Raw genomic sequence first — 25,493 nt, forward strand, 5'->3', positions numbered from 1 at the left:
TAAAAGTGCCTTTTAACCGTCGTACATACAACGAGAAAGTTGAAATTGTGAAAATGGAAAGACCAACTCCTGAGTTAAATTTGTCCATTGACGTAAAAGAAAAACAGCGTGAGTACACACGCCATTTCACTTTAACATCATATGGTAAGTGGAATTGGTTGTGTGGTAGTTCTAAACTGTCTAAACTATTTTGCTGGCCATGTTTGTTATTTAGCCGCGAAACTAATGTGTGGTCAAAAGAGGGGTTTTCTAATATGAACTCCCTTCGAACGGCAGTCCTAAAACACGACAAATCAAAAGCTCATATTTGTAGTAGCATGAACTTTGCAAACTTTGGGAAGACAAGAATTGATTTACAGCTAGATAAGCAAAACGCTCTACACATCAACCAACACAATCTTGTGAAAAAAAAATCGGGAGATTTTACTGCGTCTTATTAACGCAGTCTGCTTTCTAGGAAAACAAGAATTGGCTTTTCGGGATCATAATGAGAGTGTGGAATCAGACAATAGAGGAAATTATATTGAATATTTAAGTTCCTTAAGTGAATTTGACCATTTACTGGCCAATCATCTTGAGAGTTCAACAGTATTTCGTGGTACTTCTCCCGCAATTCAGAATTACTTAATATTTGCTATAAGTGGGGTTATGATGAAGAACATAAAATCTGAAATAGAAGAAGCACCTTTTGTGGCCATTGTTGTTGATGACAAGTGATCAGAGTCAATTGTCCACTGTTTTAAGATACGTCGACAGTACTGCCAATGTTCAAGAACGGTTTATAGGATTCACACATGTCAGTTCGGACAAAACTGCTGCTGCTTTGTTTCAGCATGTGGAAGGTGTTATAGCAGAATACAATGTCGGCAATAAGTTAATTGCATAGACATACGATGGTGCTTCAGTTATGGCGGGAAATATTAATGGCTTAAAAACAAAAGTTCAAGAAAAGTATCCTCAAGCACTATTTGTTCATTGTTACAGCCATGTTCTCAATTTAGTTTTGCAACAAACTACTTCATCCATTCCAGAATGCCGCATTTTTTTTTCAAAACACTGTCGGGTTTAGTTGCATTGTATCATCATCTCCTAAAAGGTCAGAAAAACTCAAGGAATTTATGAAAAAGAAACTCCCAAAAATAGCACCAACTATACCTTGACCAAAACTACTTCCGACTTCACAGCTTACAGATAAGGGTGAGCAGTGTTTTCATGTTGCCCATCTTTCGTGTAAGCAAGCGCGCTGCCGATAGAGTGCAGTAATGAACGGCTGACATGAACACATACATTTCTAACCAATTTGTTGAACACTAGGCATTAAAATTTGTGTACATTAATATTTTTATTAGTCTATAATAGTAATAATAATAATAGTAATAATAATAACAATAACAATAATAATAATATTATTATTATTAGTAGTAGTAGTAGTAGTAGTAGTAGTAGTAGTAGTAGTAGTAGTAGTAGTAGTAGTAGTAGTAGTAGTAGTAGTAGTAGTAGTAGTAGTAGTAGTAGTAGTAGTAGTAGTACCGGTATTATTCAATGTAATACCGTTAGAAATGCGTCGAAAGGACTGTAAACTGTAAAAACAGGTTTAAATTTAATACGAAACCTTTACTTTTATGAGTGTCGATATTCTTCAATGTAATGTTGTTAGAAAGGCGTTGAAAAATTGTACACTGTAAAAATATTTATGATTCAAAATCTACACAGACTTTTTCTTTTCCAATATCGATAACAGTGCTCTTATTAATTTTAACACAAGCAGCAGTTCTCATTACGACTTGCGCCAAAGGTAAAAGACGCCCGCCATTATCTTTTCCCTCTCAAAATACTCTCTTACATAACACATCATCTCTCGCGCTTGACTCTTTAACTGGGCACCTTGTACAATATTCTTTGTTCTCCGCCTGCCTTTCCTTCCTTCCGACATTGCACAAGTCACCTGTTTAGAAAATCTCGCAGAAACTAGAAAACGCACACTAGCCACACATTCCACCAATAACAACGAAGATAATACGTCTAATATAATTTAAACATAATAATTATCGACACACTAAAACAATAATACGACTAAATAACATTTTAATTCACACAAAGCACGCGCTAACCAGCCAACTGAAAGTCATTCCGGGCACTGTATTCACCACTAGACCGTGGTAATCACGTGCAGCTTGTAAACATAGACACGGCAACACCGTCCCGTTACCATGGTTACGCGTCTCTCGTGATTGGTTGATTTAAATGGTTGCCATGGTAACATGCTAAAGGCGCGATTTGTCAGGTCGGATGCAGTTTTGGACAGACCATAGATGGAATTTTACATCTCGGCTTGTAAATACAGTAAAGGAATACAGAGAACAACTGACTGCTTTCTTTGAAAATATCATTTGTAATGACTCTGAAGAAAACTGGGATGATGATGTAATTGTGCAGGCTCAAGGATATTTGTATTTTTCACACAGTTTCAGAATATATTTCTTCTTGAAGTCTATGCTAGAGTGTTCGCACATACAGATTGTGCTCTACAATATTCTTCAGACAAAAAGTCTAGACATAGCATACTGCTTGCAAGAGGTATCCAAGTTAAAAAATACTATATCCGAGTTCAGACGTAGTGGGTTTCCGTCCATATGGAGTAATATGGAAAATGAAAATTCTTCAGACAATAGAATGGAATCACCATTAAAGCGAAGAAAAGGAGATGATGAATTGAAATACAGGCAGCTGTACTACAGCATACTAGATCGTATGCACATGGAAATTACTGACAGATTTTCTGATTATGGAAAGCTTCAGTTCACACATCTTCTAGATTCTCAAAAATTTTTTGCTTATAAAGAAAACTTCCCGAATGAGGCACTAAACAAATTATTTCAGTCCTATAACAGTCACTTTGATCAAGTACGTTTGAAAAATAAATTAAGCGTAATATATTCAGCAGAAGTCTTTGATTTTTCGAACAAACCTATCCATGAAATATTATCTGCCATAAATGAAAACCAGCTGAACCAAGTTATTCCTGAAGCCCTTAAATTGGCAACATTAATTGTGACAATACCAGCTACGTCAGCATCGGTAGAAAGAACATTTTCTGCGTTGAAGCGAATAAAATCCTACTGTAGATCAACTCATACACAAGAACGTTTATCAGGCTTGGCACTGATGTCCATTGAAAAGTCATTTCTACAGAAACTTCGCAAGTGGCCCAACTGTAATTTCAATGACGAAGTCATCAAAGTATTTTCGTCCCAATCAAGACGTCTGGAATTCACATATAAATAGGTAAGGAATTTTATTATAGGGATTTTAAAATATATTTTGTGTAATAATAGGGTCAGTGGTAGCCCAGATCCTTAAACAAGTATACGCCACTGGTTTGACGTCACAGTTGTTTTACCGAGAGGGAACGCAATTATATGTTCAAAAAGTGTATTATAATACATAATATTTTGTATTTTACTAAAACCCATTATTATCAAATTTCTGCACATTTAAAGGACAAAACTAAATTTTTTTCATCATTTATTAATTATTCCAAAGTGATATAGTGTTAAACGTTGTGTAATCAAGATGTATCATCTTCATTACACAGGGTGTTTCCGGGCTATTGTTACAAACTTTCAGGGATGATGGGGAAGGGCACATGTTTCAATTTGAGATAAGGAACCCTGGTCCGGAAATGACTAAGTCGAAAGTTACAAGCAAAAATAGTTGTGTGGAAATGAAATAATTTTATTCCTCTGTACACCTTATTTATGTGTATTTATCTGTACATCTAACACATACTGTATTTATCTGACGTTGTTTACGTTGTCTACCTACAATATTTCATTCAGTGCGCTGTCTGAGGGCTGGGAACAGGAAACTACACTAAAGCAATGCAAATGGCGTAGTGTGTAACGGACATACATGGTCGTTCCTGATATGCACGTCTGTAGACAGCAGTGTATGTGTACAAGTTGCGGTGTCCAGTCGATCAGTCCTAGTGAAATGAAGGACTGCACTAGAGCGGAATATGGAGATCTGATTTTCGAATACGGATGAGCCAATGGGAACAGTAGACAAGGTTACAGATTGTATCCACAAGTACCCACGTAGGAGACATCCGGCCCATACCATCTTTCCACGACTGTTCCAAAAGTTAAGGGAAGGAGGGCACGTGATGCCAAATTACAATTCCATTTCCACAAAACTATTTTTGCTTATAACTTTCGACTCAGTTATTTCCGGACCAGGGTTCCTTATCTCAAATTGATACATGTGCCCTTCCCCATCATCCCTAAAAGTTTGTTACACTAGCCCTGAAACACCTTGTATAATACACTCCTCTCTTAAAATGATTGAGTTATTGGTAATTTAATCAATGACTTTCCCAAAACACGCTATGAAATGTTTCATATAAAACAATATTTATCTCGGAAAGTAAGCAAAAAACTAGTAAAATTGTATTACATTTTTTTTGGTTTGAAATATCTCAAATATTAACCATTGAAATTAATGGCATTACTTACGATTCATTCTGTATAATACTTTAGCTTTTCCTACACTATTATATGGTAGTGTAATCTGAGTTTTCAAACAAAACAACAGTGAAATTTTGCAGAAGTACGGGAGGATATACTTTTATGAATTTAAAACGGACCAAGACATTCCAGAAAAACTGATGTTTGAACGTTTTGAAAGCAAAATTAACAATTACAAATTTAATTGGCTACACCATGTCTCCAGAATATATAACACTAGAATCCTTCACACCAAAAAGTGTCACAGGAGACCACGCAGATCTCTTAAACGACTGTTGGATGGGGCCAAACAGATCTAGAAAGACCTAATTCGTGAAGGATGATATGATTAAAAAACCTGTAATGTTAATTTATTACTACGTAATATTTATATAGAAGTGTGTCATTAAACGACACCGTTTATTATTTTTACTTATTACTGAAACATCTGTAATCTGAAATTCCATCATCTGGAGACGACCCAGGACCACTAAGAACGGGTGGGGGTGGAGCAGTGAAGCAGACTGACCGGATGTAATCAATCTATTGGCAGCTCTGACGAAACTACTGGCGTCTGTGCCCTTGCCTACGCTAATATGCAATTTTATTGATCGCCAAGTGACGAAAACAGACTGTATAATCCCTGTCTGCTAACACTTGACACATACCATGTCGTGATGGGTGGAATACGTAGCACGCGCAAGGGTGCAAGATGAGAGGCTACATTTCTTCGTCCGACGTTCATTTTAAACTAATGAGGCTAGGTTAGGTTAGGTCACAGAGGCTACGGGCGGGTTAGGACGACCTCTTGGCACGTCGGCCATACTGAGGCCTATTGTGGACCCTGAATTTATGGGATGAATGAGGATGAGGCTGTACCAGCCCACCGGCCGCATCTGACCACTCACTGTTCACCCAATGGTGGCCTCCTACTCCCTCCGTCCAAACAACTCCAAGTTCACACCACTGCACCCAGGTGACACAAGCAGCACAGGATCCATTCCAACGGCCCTTCCGAAGTGTCGAAGCGCCCTTGGAAGTGATATTAAGGAATGAATCTTGGCAGAGATATTGCGGAAGGCTGGGAACTCAGGAACGGTTGCAGTGAGGACGCCCCCTCCCGTAAGCGGATGAAGACATGCGTCTTGACCTGAATATGTCTATTGAATGAGATGAAGAAGATGAATGATATGAAATGATCTCTAAATTCTTTTTCTACACGAGAGGGGAAGGTCGGACCGTGGAAATTAAAATTCCAACCCAGCAATTGTCTAAGCAGGCCTAAGTAAAAAAACACAGTCAGGTTGGTCAGTTCGGGAAAACGAGGCTATACACTGACGACGATATAACGGTAACTGTAATTTATCGTGGTTTTCAATTTTTCATTTAACGTCTCTTTGGAACTACAGAATATTCAGAGACTTCACAGACAATGAGATAATACTATAGGCTATATTACAAGTCCATATTTAAAATATGTTTTAAACAATTACGGCCATTCTGGAGGGAAAAAAATGAATACATGACGCAATGCATCTCTCGATAATAAGTGCGATAAACGGATATGTTTTAAGCATGCTCTAAAAACCGAGAGCTCATTTAGAATGTAAATACAGTCAACTCCGGATACAGTGAACCTCTGCGGACTTGCATATTTCGTTCACTATATCCGAGGTTCACTAAAATCCGAAGTATCTCCCCCGACCCTTAAATGACAGGAATGAATGAAATTATGAAAAAAATAAAATAAAATACCATGCAGTAATTAAAATATTTCATTTTTGTGGAATGGATTACTCTGTATACTGTTACTCGCAGTTTATTTACTTAAACTATGTTGTCGACTCACGTCCGCTTGCGAAAGACCACGCTCAATATTACTTATAATATCCGCCTTAACTACCAAATAAAACACTTCACGCTTCGACATTTTTATACAGTACATTCACTGTTGGAACACTAGAAACTGACTGATCAGGTAGAAATTACAAACACTGTTATGGTGTGACTGTGTACTCAACCTGGGAATTTCCCAGGTCACTTAATGGAAACTGGAAGGTGGTTGATGGAGTTTGAAAGTCATCGGAATCTTACCTTCATTTATGCTCTGAACATAATGTCCGTCGCCTTTTAATAAAAGAAGGCAATTTCATTTTCCGTTGTTTTGATGCTATCCGTCATAATGGAAATGTTTCTGGGAACCCTTTGATGGTGGAGGATTAGAAAGAATAGTAGAGTAGTGTGCCTGAGAACAGACTGGCAACCCTTCGACGGTGGAGTGAGGCAAGGTTGTCACGCGTTGCCTGGATTTACAGTACAGTTCATTGTCTAGGAATCATTAATCCTACTTTTGTCCTTTGACTAAAGGAGTAAGAAACTTAGAATGTTCTCAATACATTCTTTCAATTTTATACAAGAAGATCTGACTTCAAGTAAGAATTTGTCAGGATACAAGGTTCGCTATAAACGGAAATATTAATATACTTTTTAATGTCGGGACCAACGATTTAGGTTCGATATAGCCGAATGTTCACTATAACCGAGTTGATTGTATTAAAACAGAAACCGATGCAGTCAGAGAAACTTCGTGCTTAGACGTACGACGGCTCTCTGATCAGCCACATCTAACGTGACTGTAACTCAAATGACTTTCATGAGAAACTAGCCGACTGACATTATGTGAAATATGATAATCACATTAAGTATTTTTATAGAGCTGGGTTGTTGGTCTCCTCCCCTATGCTGTGAAGCCACTCTACACACGAGAAGTGCAATCAATACTCCTGGCGGCAATTGGCTCCGACGGGAGTGAAAACTGAACAGGAGAATCCGTCCACAACACTCAAGTCGAGGGCGGACAGCTTGCCTGGCCGTTTTCTGTGAGTGATACGGTCCCTGCAGTTGGTTAATATTGTGAGAAAGAAAACTTTCCTGTATATTTATTCGGAAGATTTTCCGCTTGTCCAAATTGTAGCTTTCTTTGCTTCTTTGCTTACAATCTCAAGACCTGCCTGCACATGTATTGCTCGCACAGTATTCTCACTCACCATTGTCGCGGATTACCGGGAGTTGCCTGTACAGTAGAACCCCGATTAATCGTCACCCTATTAACCGATTGTTGGATTATCCGTCTGTCATCCTCTTCTTTTTTTTTTGTTGCAGGAAAAAATATTAAGTACTGACAATACATTAGTACGTTTTTTTTTTATAGCGAGTGATATTAAAAGCCTTTGCCCTTACACATTATGATCTACTGTTCGAGTGATCTCTCTAATTTCTCTGCAAAACGTCTTTCAAAAGTGCCAAAAGAATACATGTTGTGTTCAGTATCGAAGAGAAGTGCATATAATTGAGTGGTTTAGGAAAAGACGAACTGTGGTTCATTTCACTTCGGAATACGAGATTGGAGTTACAACTGTTCGAGATTTAATAAAAAGACAAGGATAAAGTGCTTAAATTACTTCAATCTATAACATGAGACCTATACTTTTCCTCTCTTTCCACAGAAATCCATCATAGAAAATTTCCTTGACTCTTAGAAACCCGTCATTAATTCATTCATTCATAGTGTTCTGTCGCTGCAAACCCAGCATTCTCCAGTCTTTCCTATTTTCTACCTTTCTCTTATTCTCCGCATATGATCCATACTTAATGCCTTCTATTATTTGATATCTTCTCCTGGCACGAAATCTTCTCCCGCCCACGATTCCTTCCAGTGAATCCTTCAGTAGGCAGTTTCTTCTCAGTCAGCGACCCAGTCAATTCCTTTTTCTCTTCCTGATCAGTTTCAGCATTATTCTTTCTTCACCCACTCTTTCCAACAGAGCTATTATACTTAAAAGTTCTGATCCAGTACCTAATGTGTTAAAACACATAACCACAGAGAAATTTACGAAACTACATTATGCAACACTTAATTTATGAAAGTCTTCTATGGTACGGATTATCAGATTTTTTCGATTAACCGTTCAGCCCACCGCCTTCCTTACCACGGATAATAGAGGTTCTACTGTATTTACAGTGACGTCAGCAATGGTAGAACAATAAAGACTGGTTTGTCATTTGCGGTGGGTGAGTGGTCAACGCGCCGTCATGGAATTAATTTCTCACTTTGAATATTAAGACTATTTTCTATTTTCAGTTCGAGCCATTGGGTTATGCGTTTAACTGCAAAGTACATTGATAAGACGTCTAAGCAAGACAAGCATTTTGAAAAGATGATGGCCATCGTCGAAAGAGTCGTGAGTGTTTTATATATAATCTGTCTTACAGATGTGTTTGAGAATTATTGCAAAATCACTAAAAATTTCCAATGACATTAAAATAAACTAGATTTCCCACTGCCCACCGTTTAACGAATTTTAGCCACTGATAGAGGATCAAAAAAACTATATTTAGTGGGTAAACCACCGTGTTGGCAACACTGGATGGAAACATTATAGGCAATTCGTTATCTAGTGAAACCAAATGGTAGCGTGCGCCATAGCATATAGTAAGAACCTTATGGTGGGGGTAAGTGAGCTCGCTTGCTACAAGTAGAAGCATAGCGAGTGAGGGAAGCTTCTCAGTCCACATTCTTCTTCCCTTGACGTGCAGACAAGTTTCACGAGATATCGAATGCCCTATACACACCTTCGTCTCATTCTCGCTACAAAATTAGAAACTTCTTGGATGGTTGTACTCACGGTTGCTTTAGATATTCCATCACTATCCATCAGTGACTGAAAAGAATCAGTGGAGTAAAATGTTAGTACGATATAATAATAATAGCAATAATAATAGAGACCGTACTTTGTTCAAGGAGGCTACAAGATTAAGTAGCTATTACTGGAGTTTTAAGTAGACGCACGTCCTCTAGCAAGCGAAGTACTTCACTGACTGACAGCTCACTCGACTCTTCTTTCGTCAAGTGGCGCAGAACAAAACATGAACCCCTTTAACAATTACACAAATATTTTCAATTTAAATTATTTATATTATGTACAATAAGACACGCTATTTTTACTATTTACACTATAATAAAAAAGTTTCTTATTGAATTTGGTATTCCCAAGAAACTAGTTCGATTAATTAAAATGTGTCTCAGTGAAACATACAGCAGAGTCCGTATAGGCCAGTTTCTATGTGATACGTTTCCAATTCACTGCAGGCTAAAGCAAGGAGATGCACTATCACCTTTACTTTTTAACTTCGCTCTAGAATATGTCATTAGGAAAGTTCAGAATAACAGACAGGGTTTGGAATTAAACGGGTTACATCAGCTCCTTGTCTATGCGGATGATGTGAATATGTTAGGATAAAATCCACAAACGATTAGGGAAAACACGGAAATTTTACTTGAAGCAAGTAAAGCGATAGGTATGGAAGTAAATCCCGAAAATACAAAGTATATGACTATATCTCGTGACGAGAATATTGTACGAAATGGAAATATAAACATTGGAGATTTATCCTTCGAAGAACTGAAAAAATTCAAATATCTTGGAGGAACAGTAACAAATATATATGACACTCTGAGGAAATTAAACGCAGAATAAATATGGGAAATTCCTCTTATTATTCGGTTGAGAAGCTTTTGTCATCTAGTCTGCTGTCAAAAAAACTGAAAATTAGAATTTATAAAACAGTTATATTACCGGTTATTCTGTATGGTTGTGAAACTTGGACTCTCACTTTGAGAGAGGAACAGAGATTAAGGGTGTTTGAGAATAAGGTTCTTAGGAAAATATCTGGGGCTAAGAGGGATGAAGTTACAGGAGAATGGAGAAAGTTACACAACGCAGAACTGCACGCTTTGTATTCTTCACCTGGCAGAATTAGGAACATTAAATCCAGACGTTTGAGTTGGGCAGGGTATGTAGCACGTATGGGCGAATCCAGAAATGCATATAGAGTGTTAGTTGGGAGACGGGAGGGAAAAAGACCTTTGGGGAGGCCGAGACGTAGATGGGAGAATATTAAAATGGATTTGAGGGAGGTGGGATATGGTGATAGAGACTGGATTAATCTTGCACAGGATAGGGACCGATGGAGGGCTTATGTGAGGGCGGCAATGAATCTCCAGGTTCCTTAAAAGCCATTTGTAAGTAAGTAAGCCTACATTGATCAAACATTATTCACACTATTAAGCTTATGTACAGTGTTCTGTATTGTAATGCAAGGTATTTTATTTCATAATACTATCACCTCAATCTCTTCTCCGAAGATATCTACTGTAAACAACCTGTAAAATACCTCGGCGTCACTTGATAAACAACTTCGATTTCATCACCATGTTGAAGTAGCTCGTAACAAAGTATTAGCCAGATTCATTCATCTATATCCAGTGTTGAAGTCACCTTACATCAGACTTCTATTGAAAAAAATCCTTTACACTTCTGTTATAAGATCTCAAATGACCTATGGCTGCGAAATCTGGAGCAATGCAAAATTCCAAATTATCAGACGTCTTCATGCTATACAGAGAAAAGTATCCCTAACTATCACTGGTGCAGACTATAGAACAACCAATAAAAAAACTACAAGACATGCTTGAAATAGAATCATTCTACGACATTATACAGAAATTTACTGAAAACTTTCATAAGGACTTGCTGTACCACCCCAATCCTCTGATAAGAGCCCTGGCAACAAGAGTATAAAATAACAACTGCCGTCAAGATCGGTCACCTCAATTAAAAATATAAATGTTCCTGCTTCCTAACCATTTCTGTTAAAGTAAAAGCCTCTTCAGGCTGACACTTAAGTACCATACATGCTCCTGTTAAAAAAAAAAAAAGAATTACATGTAACTAAACACATCTACACTTTACACGACCATCATGTGGGACCCATGCATCGGAAGAAGGAACCAGGGAAGTGCACGACTCAGATGGACGGATATGTTTGCGAAGACTTGGGCAAACAGTGATTAAGAAAAGCAACGGACAGATCTCAGTGGAAAGAACTAGGACTAATACGAACTAGAAATAGTTAGGAGTGTTACAGTGTATAGTGTTAATAGCTTACAATGACGACTAGTGCTAGATATTATACATTAGTTTTAAAGGTATACAGACCGACAAAGTGAAATCTCGCCTGGAATGGCTCACCAGGTGAGTAATAACGAGCCACCCTTTTATAGGAGGCCTTTGCCCTTCATTGGACATAATGGCTAAATTCATTCATTTTATCATTGTTATTATAATTACATTATTTCATTTTTTCTATATTGTTGTTATTTATATATGCTATGTATTATTTACTGGTTAAGTGAAAGAGAAGATCACATGGCTGTAACTTTGCCAGTACCAGTAAAAAATACATGAAATAAACAAATAATTTAAATTGTAGAAATACTATCAACTAAATTGTATTCAACACTCTTCGAGGTCTAGTTTTGAATCATGAATAGTACGGCAACTGGAGCACAAACAAGATGCAAGTATTCCCTTATAGTACCTGTGCCACGCGCTAAATATGACGTCACGTCGATATAGTCTAGGAATCAACTAACCTTACCTCCGTATGCACTGGGACAGAATTCGGCCCCTTAATACCTGTATACCTGTACCATAGGAAAGAGAGGCACATTTCAGTTGTATATTCTACTCTCTCGAGAATTTCGTCTACTATCTTGCTGACAACCAGGGAAAGGATTTATATGTAAATACATATTTACTTATAAAGCTAATATAATTTATATTTTGCATTATCTTTATGTTTCACAATGTGTAGGGTTGAAAAATCCTACTTTTATTTTCCATATTTTTCCATATTTTAGAGTTTAGTACATATTTTCGTTAATTTCCATATATTTTCCATATTTCATATAAAACAGTCCATATTATATTAGGTTTAACAATAAAACAAAACAAAATTCCATTAACTTTTAAAAATACATTTCAACAATAGAGATTTAAACACATGTTCAGTAATCCCTTTAACATCAGAGTTATTTGAAAATTAGCAGTCCTATCAACAATGGGAAAGTAAGTTACAAAACTGTATTAATTTAATTTAAAATTTTTAACAGACTTCTGTTGTGCAGCTCAACAGTTAAATGCCAGTCAGAGTACACATAGGTTCAGTTTTGTAAATCATACTATAAAGACGGTAAATATGCCAAAAGTACGTCATTCAGTCAATTTAAAATCAAAACTAACAAGTTACATTTCAGAATTTAAAGAAGATGGTTTATCAACTGACAATAAAATATTATTTTGTAATTTGTGTCAGTGTGCAGTATCATCTACACAAAAGTTCCTGGTGCAACAACACATTACAACTAGTAAACATCAGGCCAACAAACAACTAAATTCCAAGCAGAGACAATTGTTTTTAACACAACCAACAACATCGAATGTAAGATCTGAGTTTAACATCGACCTGTGCCGTTCTCTCATCTCTGCTGATATTCCTCTCTACAAACTAAAGAATAAGGTCTTCAGGGAATTCCTTGAAAAATATACTCAACATACAATCCCGGATGAGTCAACACTTAGGAAGACGTATGCTCCATCCATCTACGATGAGACAATACAGAAGATAAGAGATGAAATTAAAGATAGTTCAATTTGGGTTTCCATTGATGAGACTCCCGACAAAGAAGGTAGACTTGTTGGTAATGTAGTTATCGGTTTGTTAAGTGAACAATATTCTGAACGAATTCTTTTACATTGTGATGTTCTAGAAAAGTGCAATAACAAAACTATAGTTAAACTGTTCAACGAAGCTATGGGTATCCTGTGGCCAAAGGGTATTATGTACGATAATGTGTTATTCTTTATTAGCGATGCTGCCCCTTATATGGTCAAAGCTGGACAAGCATTATCTGTTGTATATCCTAAATTGACTCATTTTACTTGTGTGGCGCATGCATTTCATCGTGTGGCAGAAGTGGTCAGAGACAATTTCCCTAAAGTAGATTTGTTGATTTCATCAGTGAAAAAAGTATTTCTCAAAGCTCCCAGTAGAGTTAACGTGTTGAAAGAAATGTACCCTGAAATTCCATTGCCACCAAAGCCAATTTTAACTAGATGGGGTACATGGCTAGAAGCAGTTGAATATTATGCCGAACATATAGACTCTATTAACAATGTTCTCCTTGCATTGGACTCTGAAGATGCAGTCTCAATTGATACTGCAAAAACAGTTACCTGTGACATAAGTGTGAAGAATGACTTAGCTCACATTCAGCATACATTTTCATGCATCATAAAAACGCTCAAAAGTCTCCAAAATAGGCACCTTTCACTATCTGAAAGTTTTGAAATTATAAATAGTACTGTGGAACAACTGAATCGTGGTAGAGGTAAAGTTGCAGATGCAGTAAGAGCTAAGGTGGACACTGTACTTTCAAAAAACCCTGGATATGAAGAACTACAAAAGGTTGTTGCTGTGATGAGTGGTGAATCAACAGTGAAGATTAACTTGGACTTATCCCCAGCAGACATTGTGAAATTGAATTATGTACCAGTTACTTCTTGTGACGTCGAACGCTCTTTTAGTCAGTATAAATCTATCCTCAGAGACAATAGAAGAAGATTCACTTTTCAGCACTTGAAAGAAATGTTTGTAACCTATTGTTATGGTAACAGACAATAAAAATTGTGTTTTGTTGAAACTACATTGGAAGATAAGGTACGTCCATTATATTTTTTGTTTAGTTTGATTAAAATGTACCAATATTTAACGTACATAGTCATTTTTTTATAATTTTAAGTCCATATTTAATTCCATATTTTGGTAAAAATCCATATTTAATTCCATATTTTGGTAAAAATAACTACATATATATTTACATATTTCATATATTTTTAGTCCATATAAATCCGTTCCCTGCTGACAACTGTTTTCGAGAGTCTATATACCTCAGTAAAAATGCGTCCTGAGGCAAATTTTCCAAAATAATCACGCGCACGCGCACACGCACACGCACACACACACACACACACACACACCCTACCTTTCTCGACAACGTATATACACACATTTGAAGGTATAAATACAGGAAGCCTGCATCTACAGTGCAATTTACACTAGCCATAATTCAGGTTTTAACAGGAAATTCTGATGTTCACATTTTAACAGATTGTTAAAGTTAACAATTGTTTATGGAACAGTTTGTGTTAAATTTATTGTTAAATCAGTATAAGGATTTATTTTTCTTAAGTTTTAACATCTCTTGGTGAAAGAGTAAGGCCCTGTTTCTTCAACCTTTGTTAAATTTTAACAATGTGTTATTCCATTTTAACTGTAAACTTAACAGTTGAAGCATTTGTTCAACTCGTTACAGTAGTACTAACAGACTGTTAAATCATTTAACTCTCTGTTAGCATAGAAGTATTCAATATGGCTGGTATGTTAGATGTTGAACTTTTATATCTTGATTATTTAGAAAATGATATCCATGAATACATAAACTGAGTGGATAATTTCAGTGATTTGACAGAACAGAAGTTCATACAAAGGTATAGACAATTTTCTGCGAAGCCTCACTTTTCGGTTTCAACGTAGGTCCGTTTGTTTGTTTATTCTCAATAACTGGTTATACTGCGAAATTACTTCCAGCAGAAGGCTTCTCTCGAACGTTGAGAAATTAGTCCCATGATTTCTTTTTGTTACAGTGTTTTCCATTTCACAACAGCAATACCAATACGCCGCCCCATGTTATTGTAATACATGCGACGGAAAGAAGCATAAATTAAACCTCCGAGAATAGAAAGACTTCTATTCTCTCCGAATCAGACAACGGAAACAGGCGAGAATCGCAATTGTCAGAGTTCAGAAAACAGGAGTGAGCCTATACTTGGTTATGGGGTATGGTTATCCTAACAAAGAGTTAACAAACAGAATGTTAAAATATGAAATGTAAAGTTGAAACGGAATATTTTTAACAGCAATTTATACTTTTAACTTACAGCTAATTAACACTACGTTAGGTGCATTTTAACAAGGTTGAAGAAACCGGGCCAAACAATAACAGCAGCAAGAAGAGCAAAAACACTACAGTGGTGATAGAAGTGGTCCTCCACGTTGACTTGTATTTATCTCGGTTGACAAGATTCGGGTTTCACTCCCATTAAGAGAAGTGCAGTAACTTTCTCCTATAAATGGGTGTTTCTCCCTGATGTGTGTTCTTTATCAGTGTTGCCTACATAAGGTCCGGAAAATCGCCAAACAGTTGAAAAGTCGCTAGATTCCTTACTATCAATAGATAAAGTATTATTTTCGTCGCTAGAGGGTGTTGAAAAAGTCTCTGAATCCCTATTTAAGCAATAGAAGAGATACAAAAAATTGTCGCCGAAAAACAATTAAAAATAGCTAGATTTTGCGGGAAAAAAAAAATCACTAAATTGGCAACACTGTTCTTTATTACTCGAGCGGGAACCTTCCTCCATCCATATCATTAGACCTGGAAGATAACGAAGATATATCCCCTACCATATCCTGCCAGCGGTGTCCTGAACTTTGACTGACCAGTGAGCGAACCTTGCAGAGTCCTTCCGAAGTATTGACTATAGCGATGGCATACAAAGTCAGTTTGCACGCTATAAATACCAACTGGAATGCAGATCAGTAATGTGACTGATAACTTCGATAAGACACAGAACTGTGACCTTAGAAATGAGTCAGTATAGAGCAGTAACGGGATATTGAGCGAGGGAGATAAAAGAAGATAAATATTGCTAAATGGACCAAGAAAATTAAAAGAGAAAGATGGCAAGATCGCAAAAAAGGGAAAGGAAATGGAGAACACATCGTGAGATTAATTTATTTAAAGTAACGCTTGACGCATCGATTTGACGTCTGCCCTTGAACATACAGTCCAGTTTGCGAGGAAATGTCATGGCTGACTGTTATCTCGCACCCACGTTGACCTGCTTTGACCCAAGTAATCACAACACAGATGCCGAACGTTGTGCTATATAATTCACGTTGAAATCGGAGAGACCAGTTACAGCTCGCGCAAGGAACGATTACCGAAAAACAATGGCGGCGTTGCTGTGTTTTGACGTGTGTATGTAGGCACGCCAAGGGGGCGAGAGATGCGGGGCGAGGGAAGTACCATCTCTTCCAAGAAGATGAACAAATGAGGACATCGCTGTAGAAATAAAGAATGTAGCAAGAGAAAAATTCGAAGCTAATTAAACGCGCAAGCTTTTTTCTCAATATTTTTTTAATTTTTTACAAATGGGCAAAAAGCCTAAAAGTAAGTAAAATCAGATTATCTGTGTCTCTGTATACAATAAAAATAAGGATTACTTCTTAACATAACCTACCAAATGTCAGCTTCAAAATGAGCTCCCGTTCAATGTTCTGCAGTAAATGGTTCTAGAGTTCTAAGCGCTGAAAGAGGTCTGTTTTTCTAAAATACGCTATTATAGCTCAACAACACGAAAACCGTTTGAGTTTCGATAGTATATTTTTTCAAATGCACTCTCCTCACCACCTTGTATAACTAGGGAAAAAATTGGAGTATAAAAAAATGCGAGGTTTTTTACTGATCGATTTCACATGGAATAGCCCGTATATAGTGATGGAGCGTTCCCCTCGCAGAGTATCATTATTTTATTCGTAAACATAATGTTGCGCATATATTACGATGTACCGAAATTAAACTGACAGGATTCGATCCGACATCGGGATGGGAATCAGGTGTGGCTTAGTGGATAGAGCGTCAGCACGTAGAGCTGAAAACCCGGGTTCAAATCTCGGTGCCGGAGAGAATTTTTCTCTGTTCCACTCTTCCATCATAATTTACGCGTTTAATTCGCTTCGAATTTTTTTCTTGCTATGCTCTTTATTTCCACAGGCGATGTCCCCGTCTGTTTTTCTTCTTGGAAGAGACAGTTGTACTTCCATCGGCCCGCATCTCTCGCTCCCTCAGCGTGCCAACAGGCACACGTCAAAACAGACAGTAACCCCACCACTGTTTTTCGGTAATCGTTCCTTGCGCGAGCTATATGGAAGAGAAGGCCTTAACTCCACCAGAATAAATAAATAAATCATAAACATTAATGCAGATTAAGCATGCCATGTTGTTTATACTTGGCAGTACTGATTAATAATATGTATAAACAACATGCAAGCGCTGGCTCATACATGTTTAATATATCATACGCTTCCATAAAACAGATTAGCCCCCCCCCCCCCGTACAATACAGTCATTCTTTAAAAATCAGAAATAAATTAATGTTAAATAGCAGGAAAGGAACTGGCCATCTTATCCCATTATCTCCTGGCCTAGTTGCCTCATAAAGGGTGCTTTTTGGTTTCACTTGTGAGGTTCAGTCCTGTCTTCGGACACTTGACTAAACAACATATGTTAACCCTTTGTTGCCTGACATAAGAAAAAATTAAAATAAATCCGTTTTCTTTGCTGTATGTTGTTAGAATATGAATTCTGAACATACACTATTTTTTTTTTCAGAAATTTTTATTTTTTTTATGTATTTATTTTAAGAAATGTCGCATTTCTAAGTACAGTACTGTCAGTATCCTTGATGGAATTTATTTATCAGGTTGCACGTAATTTCTGGCGGTTTATTATTCTTCCAGGTCTCCCAGTCTGCAAAATAAATCATGGTACTTCTAAGTACCATCAGGCAACTAAGGGTTAAATACATTATAATATGCTAGAATGAGCAATAAACGAAATTAGCTAAATAAAAATAAAAAATACTACAATATATATATATATATATATATATATATATATATATATATATATATATAAAGAGCAATGACGCTGCTTTAAATAGGGCTATCGATAAAAGACTGATGTTTTCCTTATACGCTTATAGCACCAAAACAAGTTTTGGTATTTTGGTATTGGAGATATCAATACTTGTAATGTCAAGTACTGTTGTCACGTTTTCAATGCAAAGATTATTATACCTAATTATTACGATTTTATTATTACATTTAAATGGATATTGATTTCTAACACCACCATCCACAGTGAACAAATTTTAAGCTATACGATGACATTTTAATTTAAATTCGAACTAAAATTACTAATCTTTCTTGTCGTATCAATCAACTCGAGAAATCACAAGTATGTTTCATACTCCACGTGGAATTAACATGGGCACGTCATTTGAAAGTGCTGAATCATCATTGGTAGGCGTATGTTGTGATTGGAGCGGTATTTGAGAAGAACTATAAACAAACTGTCATCTTAACTCTTCAAAGGGAAGGCTGGGTATTATTTAATAATTAATTGAACGAGGATATAATACGTGAGCTGTTGGAAGAAGAGTTATCAATGTTACAATAATTAGTAAAGAAAAATTGCAGAGTGAGATGTATCATTAATTCGATGATGAAAAAAGATGAACTTGGATTATTTATGACTCAATGGTGGACAGACTTGTGACATAATATTGCTGATTTTTAAGTTCTACGGAGCAGAATGAACCTGGAAATGAGACAAATTTAGAAGGAATCGTTCCATTGTCAAACAGTCCATGTTAATGTAGATAATGCCAACTTATTCAATTTAGAATAATTACAAGTTAGAACAATCCTGATCGTACAGCGTTCAAAGGTTTATTTTGTTTGTGGACGATTTGAATGATGCAGTAATCGTGCCTTACCAGATGACACTAGAAGGTAGTACCAGCGAATAGGGATTATAAAGAATGGACACTGAGCGTATTTTCCTGTGTTTTGTTTCTCTGTGCGCCAGCGGTTAGTACCACTTTCAAGCGCTAGAGGTAGTGTAATCGAGCATACGCTAAGATAATAATTGAGAATAGAGTTGAGCCACAGGATCCAAACATCGCCTAACTTATTGCATAATCCAGTAACGCTTTGCTTCAAATAAATTCAAGTTAACAGCTTTTCCTTATTTCTCAGTGACAAACTAGTTGTAATAATAATATTTTATATTTCAGATATAATACATTATATTATAAAATAATATAATACATTATAAAATTAAGTATCGAATTCGTTTAATATTTGTATATAATATAATATAATATAGGTATATGGTTTTACTTCTCGTAAGAGTTTTGTTTTTCCATTTTCAGCGCTATCAAATCATTACATATTTTAATTGTTGTTGGGGTCAACGTCTCAACTCTTATTATAAAGGAACTCTAGAGTCTAGACATTGCAGTTAATGAAGGATTTATTATTTTATGGATCCAATTTATTTTATTTGAGTACATAATGTACCTAGATGTATTAATTGTATGTGTTATATTTCCGCTGTGTCGACTGCTAGCTGGTGTGATGTCAGCGCCAACTCTAGGGAAAAAGCAGAATCTGACGCTTTAGCTGGCTTGAAGGTCATTGAAATCAGTCCGGCTACATCAAAGGTACCGACGCGAAGTGTCCATTCTATATAATCCCTATTCGCTGGTAGTACCGTCATTTCCTATGACTATGGTCCTGAAACACAACTATGGTCCACGATACAACCATTCTAATTTTATATTCCATAACGTAGTAGTCTACCTCGTTTATCTATATTTTTGCAGTACTGTAGTTTGAAGTCAAGTCACTGCAGCTATCTACGAACAGTCTATGTTACTTTCACAATATTCTTTGAATGGTTGTATCGTGGACCATAGTTGTGTTCCCATAGTTAAGGGAAATGACGGTACTAATATTTCACGTTATTGTTTCAATCACAGCCGTCAATTATTTTTGTTTTGTTGTCATCAGAAGTAAAAATACAAAAGAGACTTCAGTGATTTAGAAACAATGGGTGGTATTAATAAAGATGAGGAAGATGAGTTTGCTTCAAATTTTGTGAGCTTCCTCCTTTTCCTATTAATAAAGTTGAGGAAAATGAGCTTGCTCACCAAGAATTTCCTCCACCTTTGAGCAAGGAGTCAGCACGTAATAGTTTCCTCGCATTACTTATTAATAAAACGGAGCTTTGCTTCTCGCTTTGAAGCATTTGCTTCAAAAAACTGAGGTACCTATTTCGGTAACTCAAGCTTGTGGAGTGAAGCTGTTGTATCGAAATGGCTGAGTTTCATGAATATTCAATGGCCTCAAAAGTTGTATAAGAAGCACAGAGATTCACTTTCGAGAGATAAAAAAACTTTGTATTGATTTAATCAAGAAAATGTGGATTGTTTAACCGACTCGTAGGTGACACAAACCAAACCAGAGGCAGTGCATTTAAATATTTCCTTAACAATTTACAGAGGCTAGTGCTGTTGAAACAATTACTGGTGGCATTAAAGAAACACAGAGAGTATTATAAGGAAAAGCGTGCAAGACTCTCTGAAAACTATCAAATCACAGCTGATAACATACGGAATGTCTAATACCTATTTATTTACAACTTACACACAAATGTAAATTACATAAAATTATTAGTTAAAGTATTATGCATTGAAATGAAATGGAATTTCGGGAGATGGGCTCTATGACCCAGCACTGCGAGCTATCAAGATTATTGCGCTAACCCTCAAGCTAGGCACATTCCCAAACTCACACCGGCTGACTACCCTAAGGTTCGCTATGTATCCAGGTTTCGAGCAGGCAACCCCACTCATCCTTAGGCCAGCCCCCTCCTTACATCGCTAGCCGGCATTCGAGGAATGCTATGGAATAATGACTGAATGGAGTAATGTTGACAGAATGATGTAAATTCATAATCAGGGGAAACTGAAGAACTCCGAGAAACCCAACTGCAACCTTGTCCGCCACAACTGTCACTATGGATTTTTCAATGAAAGATCCCATACGAACCCGGGCCACCCGAATGTCTGACCACTCAATCACCGCAGACTTCCCTATTACATCTTACAGAAAACTGTTAATAATAATAATAATAATAATAATAATAATAATAATAATAATGACCCTGCCAGAGAGTTACGCCATATGACTTGTTATAAAAATTTATTCATTTATCGCCCTAGAAGTTCCTATTTCTTTATGATGTGGTAGTACTCAATTTTTTACAAGTAGGCCTAGTCAAACCGTTATTTTGTCTGGTACTGCCTTTGCTTTTTTTCTTTTGTCCTTTAATCCTAGCATATCGATATATAATTAAGTCTACTGTTACCCTGGACTTTTTTTTTTTTGAGGATGGAGAAAGTTACACAACAGAATTGCACGCATTGTATTCTTCACCTGATACAATTAGGAACATTAAATCCAGAAGTAAGGTCTTCATTTTTATTAATACCACCCAATAGATCTGTGACCGATTGCAGAACCAGCTGTAGCTCAATCTAACAGCGGGCTCCATGCTCATGTGGTTAGCATGGTGCATGGCCATCGAATAATACGAAATAAAGAACACACCTGAATTCCTCTAAATGCCTATTTCCCTGTCGCTAATCGAACCCGAGCCCGTAGCAATAAATAAATAAATAAATTTGAAATATTCTGCAACATCTTCAATCTGCCTTAATGGAAATAAAACTGAATCAACAGCCATGCATTGTGTGATTGCAAATTTCTTAGAACACACATAAGCTTTTAATAGCAGGACGGAGTGACTGGTGTAAACACAGCCACATAACGCTCGGAGCTGAACTGATGAAGCTTCATTCATGTGGTGGGTCACACACAACCAACCCATTGTGAAGCAGCTTTTCTCTGACGTACACATCTAGTTTATGCGATTAAGCACTTGCACGGACAAGGAGAAACTGACGATCTAAGACAGGATCGAAGGCACAATTGTGGACTGGCCAAGGGAAACGGTATGTGCCAAAATGACAACGTGTGGGAAAACACAAAAAAAAAAAAACTGTATACTAGCAATTAGGCCTACTGTTTAATTGTTTCAACATAAAGTGCCTCAACATCCAATTAAGTGTGCAAACATCAAGAGCTGTGAAATAACCCATTACTGACAATATTATGTAGTGTAACTGGCTCCCACATTATCAAAGTCTGACAACGATATAAGTGCCATGTATAATTTCCTTGAAAACGGTACAAACAGTCGAGTGATTTGTGAATATTAAAAGGTAGAACACTAACAATTTGATTTGTAAGCACGATAAACTCTATTTTTTTTACAGGCACAAGTCCTTATAAAAACCATGGTACTTCGTGTCCATGAAATCTAGCATTGCCAGAAGATCTTTCTTCTCTGCCTTTAAAGAACTCTTAGGAGTCAGCATATCCACAAAGTAAATATTGGTAATCCTACTCATGAGAAACCTTATTGTGTCCTCGAATTCCGTTCCATAAACTCTGTAATCAAAATCACTATGCAAAGGCCCAGGATACACCGAGTAATAAGAAAATAAGATTCGAGCTTGAGATTTATAATACAGAGAGTTCCTATGCAGACCGGTCTCGCTCCAACCTCAAAATCTATTGTCGGCGGCGAGTGGTGCACGCTTCCCTACGTAGACCGGCCCCACTCCACTGTTCACCGCTTAGCTTCCTCGCACAACTGTCACTAAGCCGACGGAATAACTCTCCTGAAATCACCTAATTCCTCGCAAGAATTCTCTTTTTCCACTGCTGCAGCTTCACGCTCATCATCATCATCATCATCCTTATCCAAGTAGAATCTTCTTCGAAATAATCAGCTGTGGATCTGATAGCCTGTTTGTTTTAATAGGCCTACTAATTACTACTACCTCTTTCAACAGCTGCGATATGGCCGGTTAGAGATTATCGTGGTTAACCTCCTGTTTAAGTCCTAACCGATGTCGATGCAACGTAAAATGCTTAATCAAGTACCGTATTAGGTGGTATCTTACAATTAATGTTGATTTTTTTTAAGATAAATCAGTTCAAAATTATACATTTATTGAAGCTTCTGAATTATATGATTTATCATTTGTTGCAAATTAATATTTGCTAATACATCTTACTAAAGAACGTTTTCGCCTATAAGGCATCATCAGATATTGAATTGTTATAACTAGAGACGAGAATTCCATGCAAGTGCATGTTTTATAGGAACATAGGACATAGCTCAAACTTAGTACTTCTCTATTTCATTACTTTGAGGTTCCAAATATGTGTACTTTTTCAGTGCATATTTGCATGTATTGACTTTTTTTAGGATAAAACGTGCATACTGCATATTTAAGCAATTTTTTCCCTTAATCATGCATATAATATGCATTATATTCATTTTAAATGCATCTTTTAATGGTTTTCAGTTTCTCGATTTTTATGTCCCTTATTTTAACTTCGGAATCAGGATTGAAGAAGAAAAAGAAAACAAAATAACAGAAAAAGGTTCATTCAAGTTTGCACCCATAACTTTTTGCGATGTAGAGAGTCCATTCTCTGCCTACAAAAAACATATTGACTGACAAGCGCAGCAACCTCACAGAAACAAATTTAGAAATGATGTTAGTTGTTGAAAGTGAAGTGAAATATGAAATTTGGAACAAAACGATAGTGTATATTTTAATGCATTTTTCACTTGATCATGCATGTTTCATAGTTTGATAATGCATGAATGCATGCATAATTTTGGGGTTTTATAGTGCATGAAATTCTCGTCTCTAGTTATAGCGATATCTAAAACGTAAGTCCAACATAGTTCACCGTGATAAACATAACAATAAATTAAAATTATTAAAATCATGAGTTATATGTCATGAGAGTGTAAAATCGTTGTAAAAATCATATGATTGAGAAACTTCAATAAATTTATAATATTAGGTGGTAATTTTAGCCGGTGTTTACACTGACGTCGATGCACGTGACCAATACTGTTGTAGCTCGCGCAAGGAACGATTACCGGAAAACAGTGGTGGCGTTACTGTCTGTTTTGACGTGTATATGTAGGCACGCCGAGTGAGCGAGATGTGCGGGCCGATGGAACTATGATGAACAGATAAGGACATCACCTGTGGAAATGCAGAGCGTAGCAAGAGAAAAATTCGAAGCGAATTAAACGTGCAACATGTTTACGAATAAAATAATGATACTCTACGAGGGGAGCATTCCATCACTACATAATAGAATAAACGCACTTGGAACAAGACACGTATTCACATGCAGTGGAACTGAAACTAAAAGTAACGTAACTATCACAAAGCAAGACTGATTCTATCGATGTCGTTTCTTTTCCGACTGTACTCTTGAATATCATTCAAATTATCTCGTGACCTTTCCTGCCGCCCGCTCTTCCTTATAGAATTGTTTCGTTCGCATTCCTGTCGTCGGTAATTCCTGCTTGCGTGACCCACAGCACCTGTTCATCAACAGCCTTTTTTAGTTTTAAAGCGAACTCTCGTATCTGGGAGGTAATCTTGCTTCCTTCTTATTCATGAAGTAGCTGTGAATGTGCGGTACAGCGGTACTAAGACTGCTAAGAAACTTCTCACGCCTCGCGATCTCTTAGTGGAATTAAGGGGTGGAATATGCAGCCTAATGAAATTAAAGGGGTGGTTTTATTCGCTTGTGTGAGCTGGGTTTTCGCTTTGAGCGGCGCGTGTGTTAATGCTTTTCATGAGTAGAGGAAGAAACCTGGTATAAGGGAATAAGAAAACACACACTCCTGTTATGCAGACTATAGAGTTAGTTAGTGGGGTTTAAAAAAGGTGCGTCAGCTGCTATGGCGATAAGAGAATAGCAATAGCAAAAGAAGTTTTTAATAGAAAAAGAAGCATCCTCTGCAGACCTCTGGCAAAAGAACTAAGATACTAGTGAAGTGCTTTGTATGGAGTGTAGCATTGTATGGTGCAGAAACATGGACATTATGACGAAGTGAAGAGAAGCGAATAGAAGCATTTAAAATGTTGATATGGAGAAGGATGGAGCGTGTGAAGTGGACAGACAGAATAAAACACGAAACTGTGTTGGAAAGAGTGGATGAAGAAAGAACGATGCTGAAACTTACCAGAAAGAGGGAAAGGAATTCATTGGGTCACTGGTTGAGAAGAAACTGCCTTCTGAAGGATGCAATGGAAGAAGCGGTGAACGGGAGAAGAGTTCGTGGCACAAGAAGATATCAGATGATGGACGACATTAAAATGTATGGATCATATACGAAGACTATGAGAAAGTCAGAAAATATGAAAGATTGAAGAATACTGGGTTTGC

At 36.9% G+C, this 25,493-nt stretch overlaps 1 protein-coding gene across 4 annotated transcripts in view; it reads right to left on the reverse strand.

Moving 5' to 3' along the window:
• pnut (septin 7-like protein pnut) overlaps positions 1-25,493 on the reverse strand; it is a 394,868-nt gene that overhangs the window by 312,511 nt on the left and 56,864 nt on the right. For 3 of the 4 annotated variants that reach the window (XM_069817908.1, XM_069817909.1, XM_069817910.1), the window contains exon 3: positions 9,191-9,226. The exons of the other annotated variant lie outside the window; for it this stretch is intronic. In XM_069817908.1, the coding sequence (XP_069674009.1) occupies positions 9,191-9,226 (36 nt within the window). The remainder of the gene's footprint in view (positions 1-9,190; positions 9,227-25,493) is intronic. 4 annotated transcript variants of the gene reach the window in all.

Source organism: Periplaneta americana, chromosome 2, assembly GCF_040183065.1.
Source record: "Periplaneta americana isolate PAMFEO1 chromosome 2, P.americana_PAMFEO1_priV1, whole genome shotgun sequence".
Taxonomy (NCBI): Eukaryota; Metazoa; Arthropoda; class Insecta; order Blattodea; family Blattidae; genus Periplaneta; species Periplaneta americana.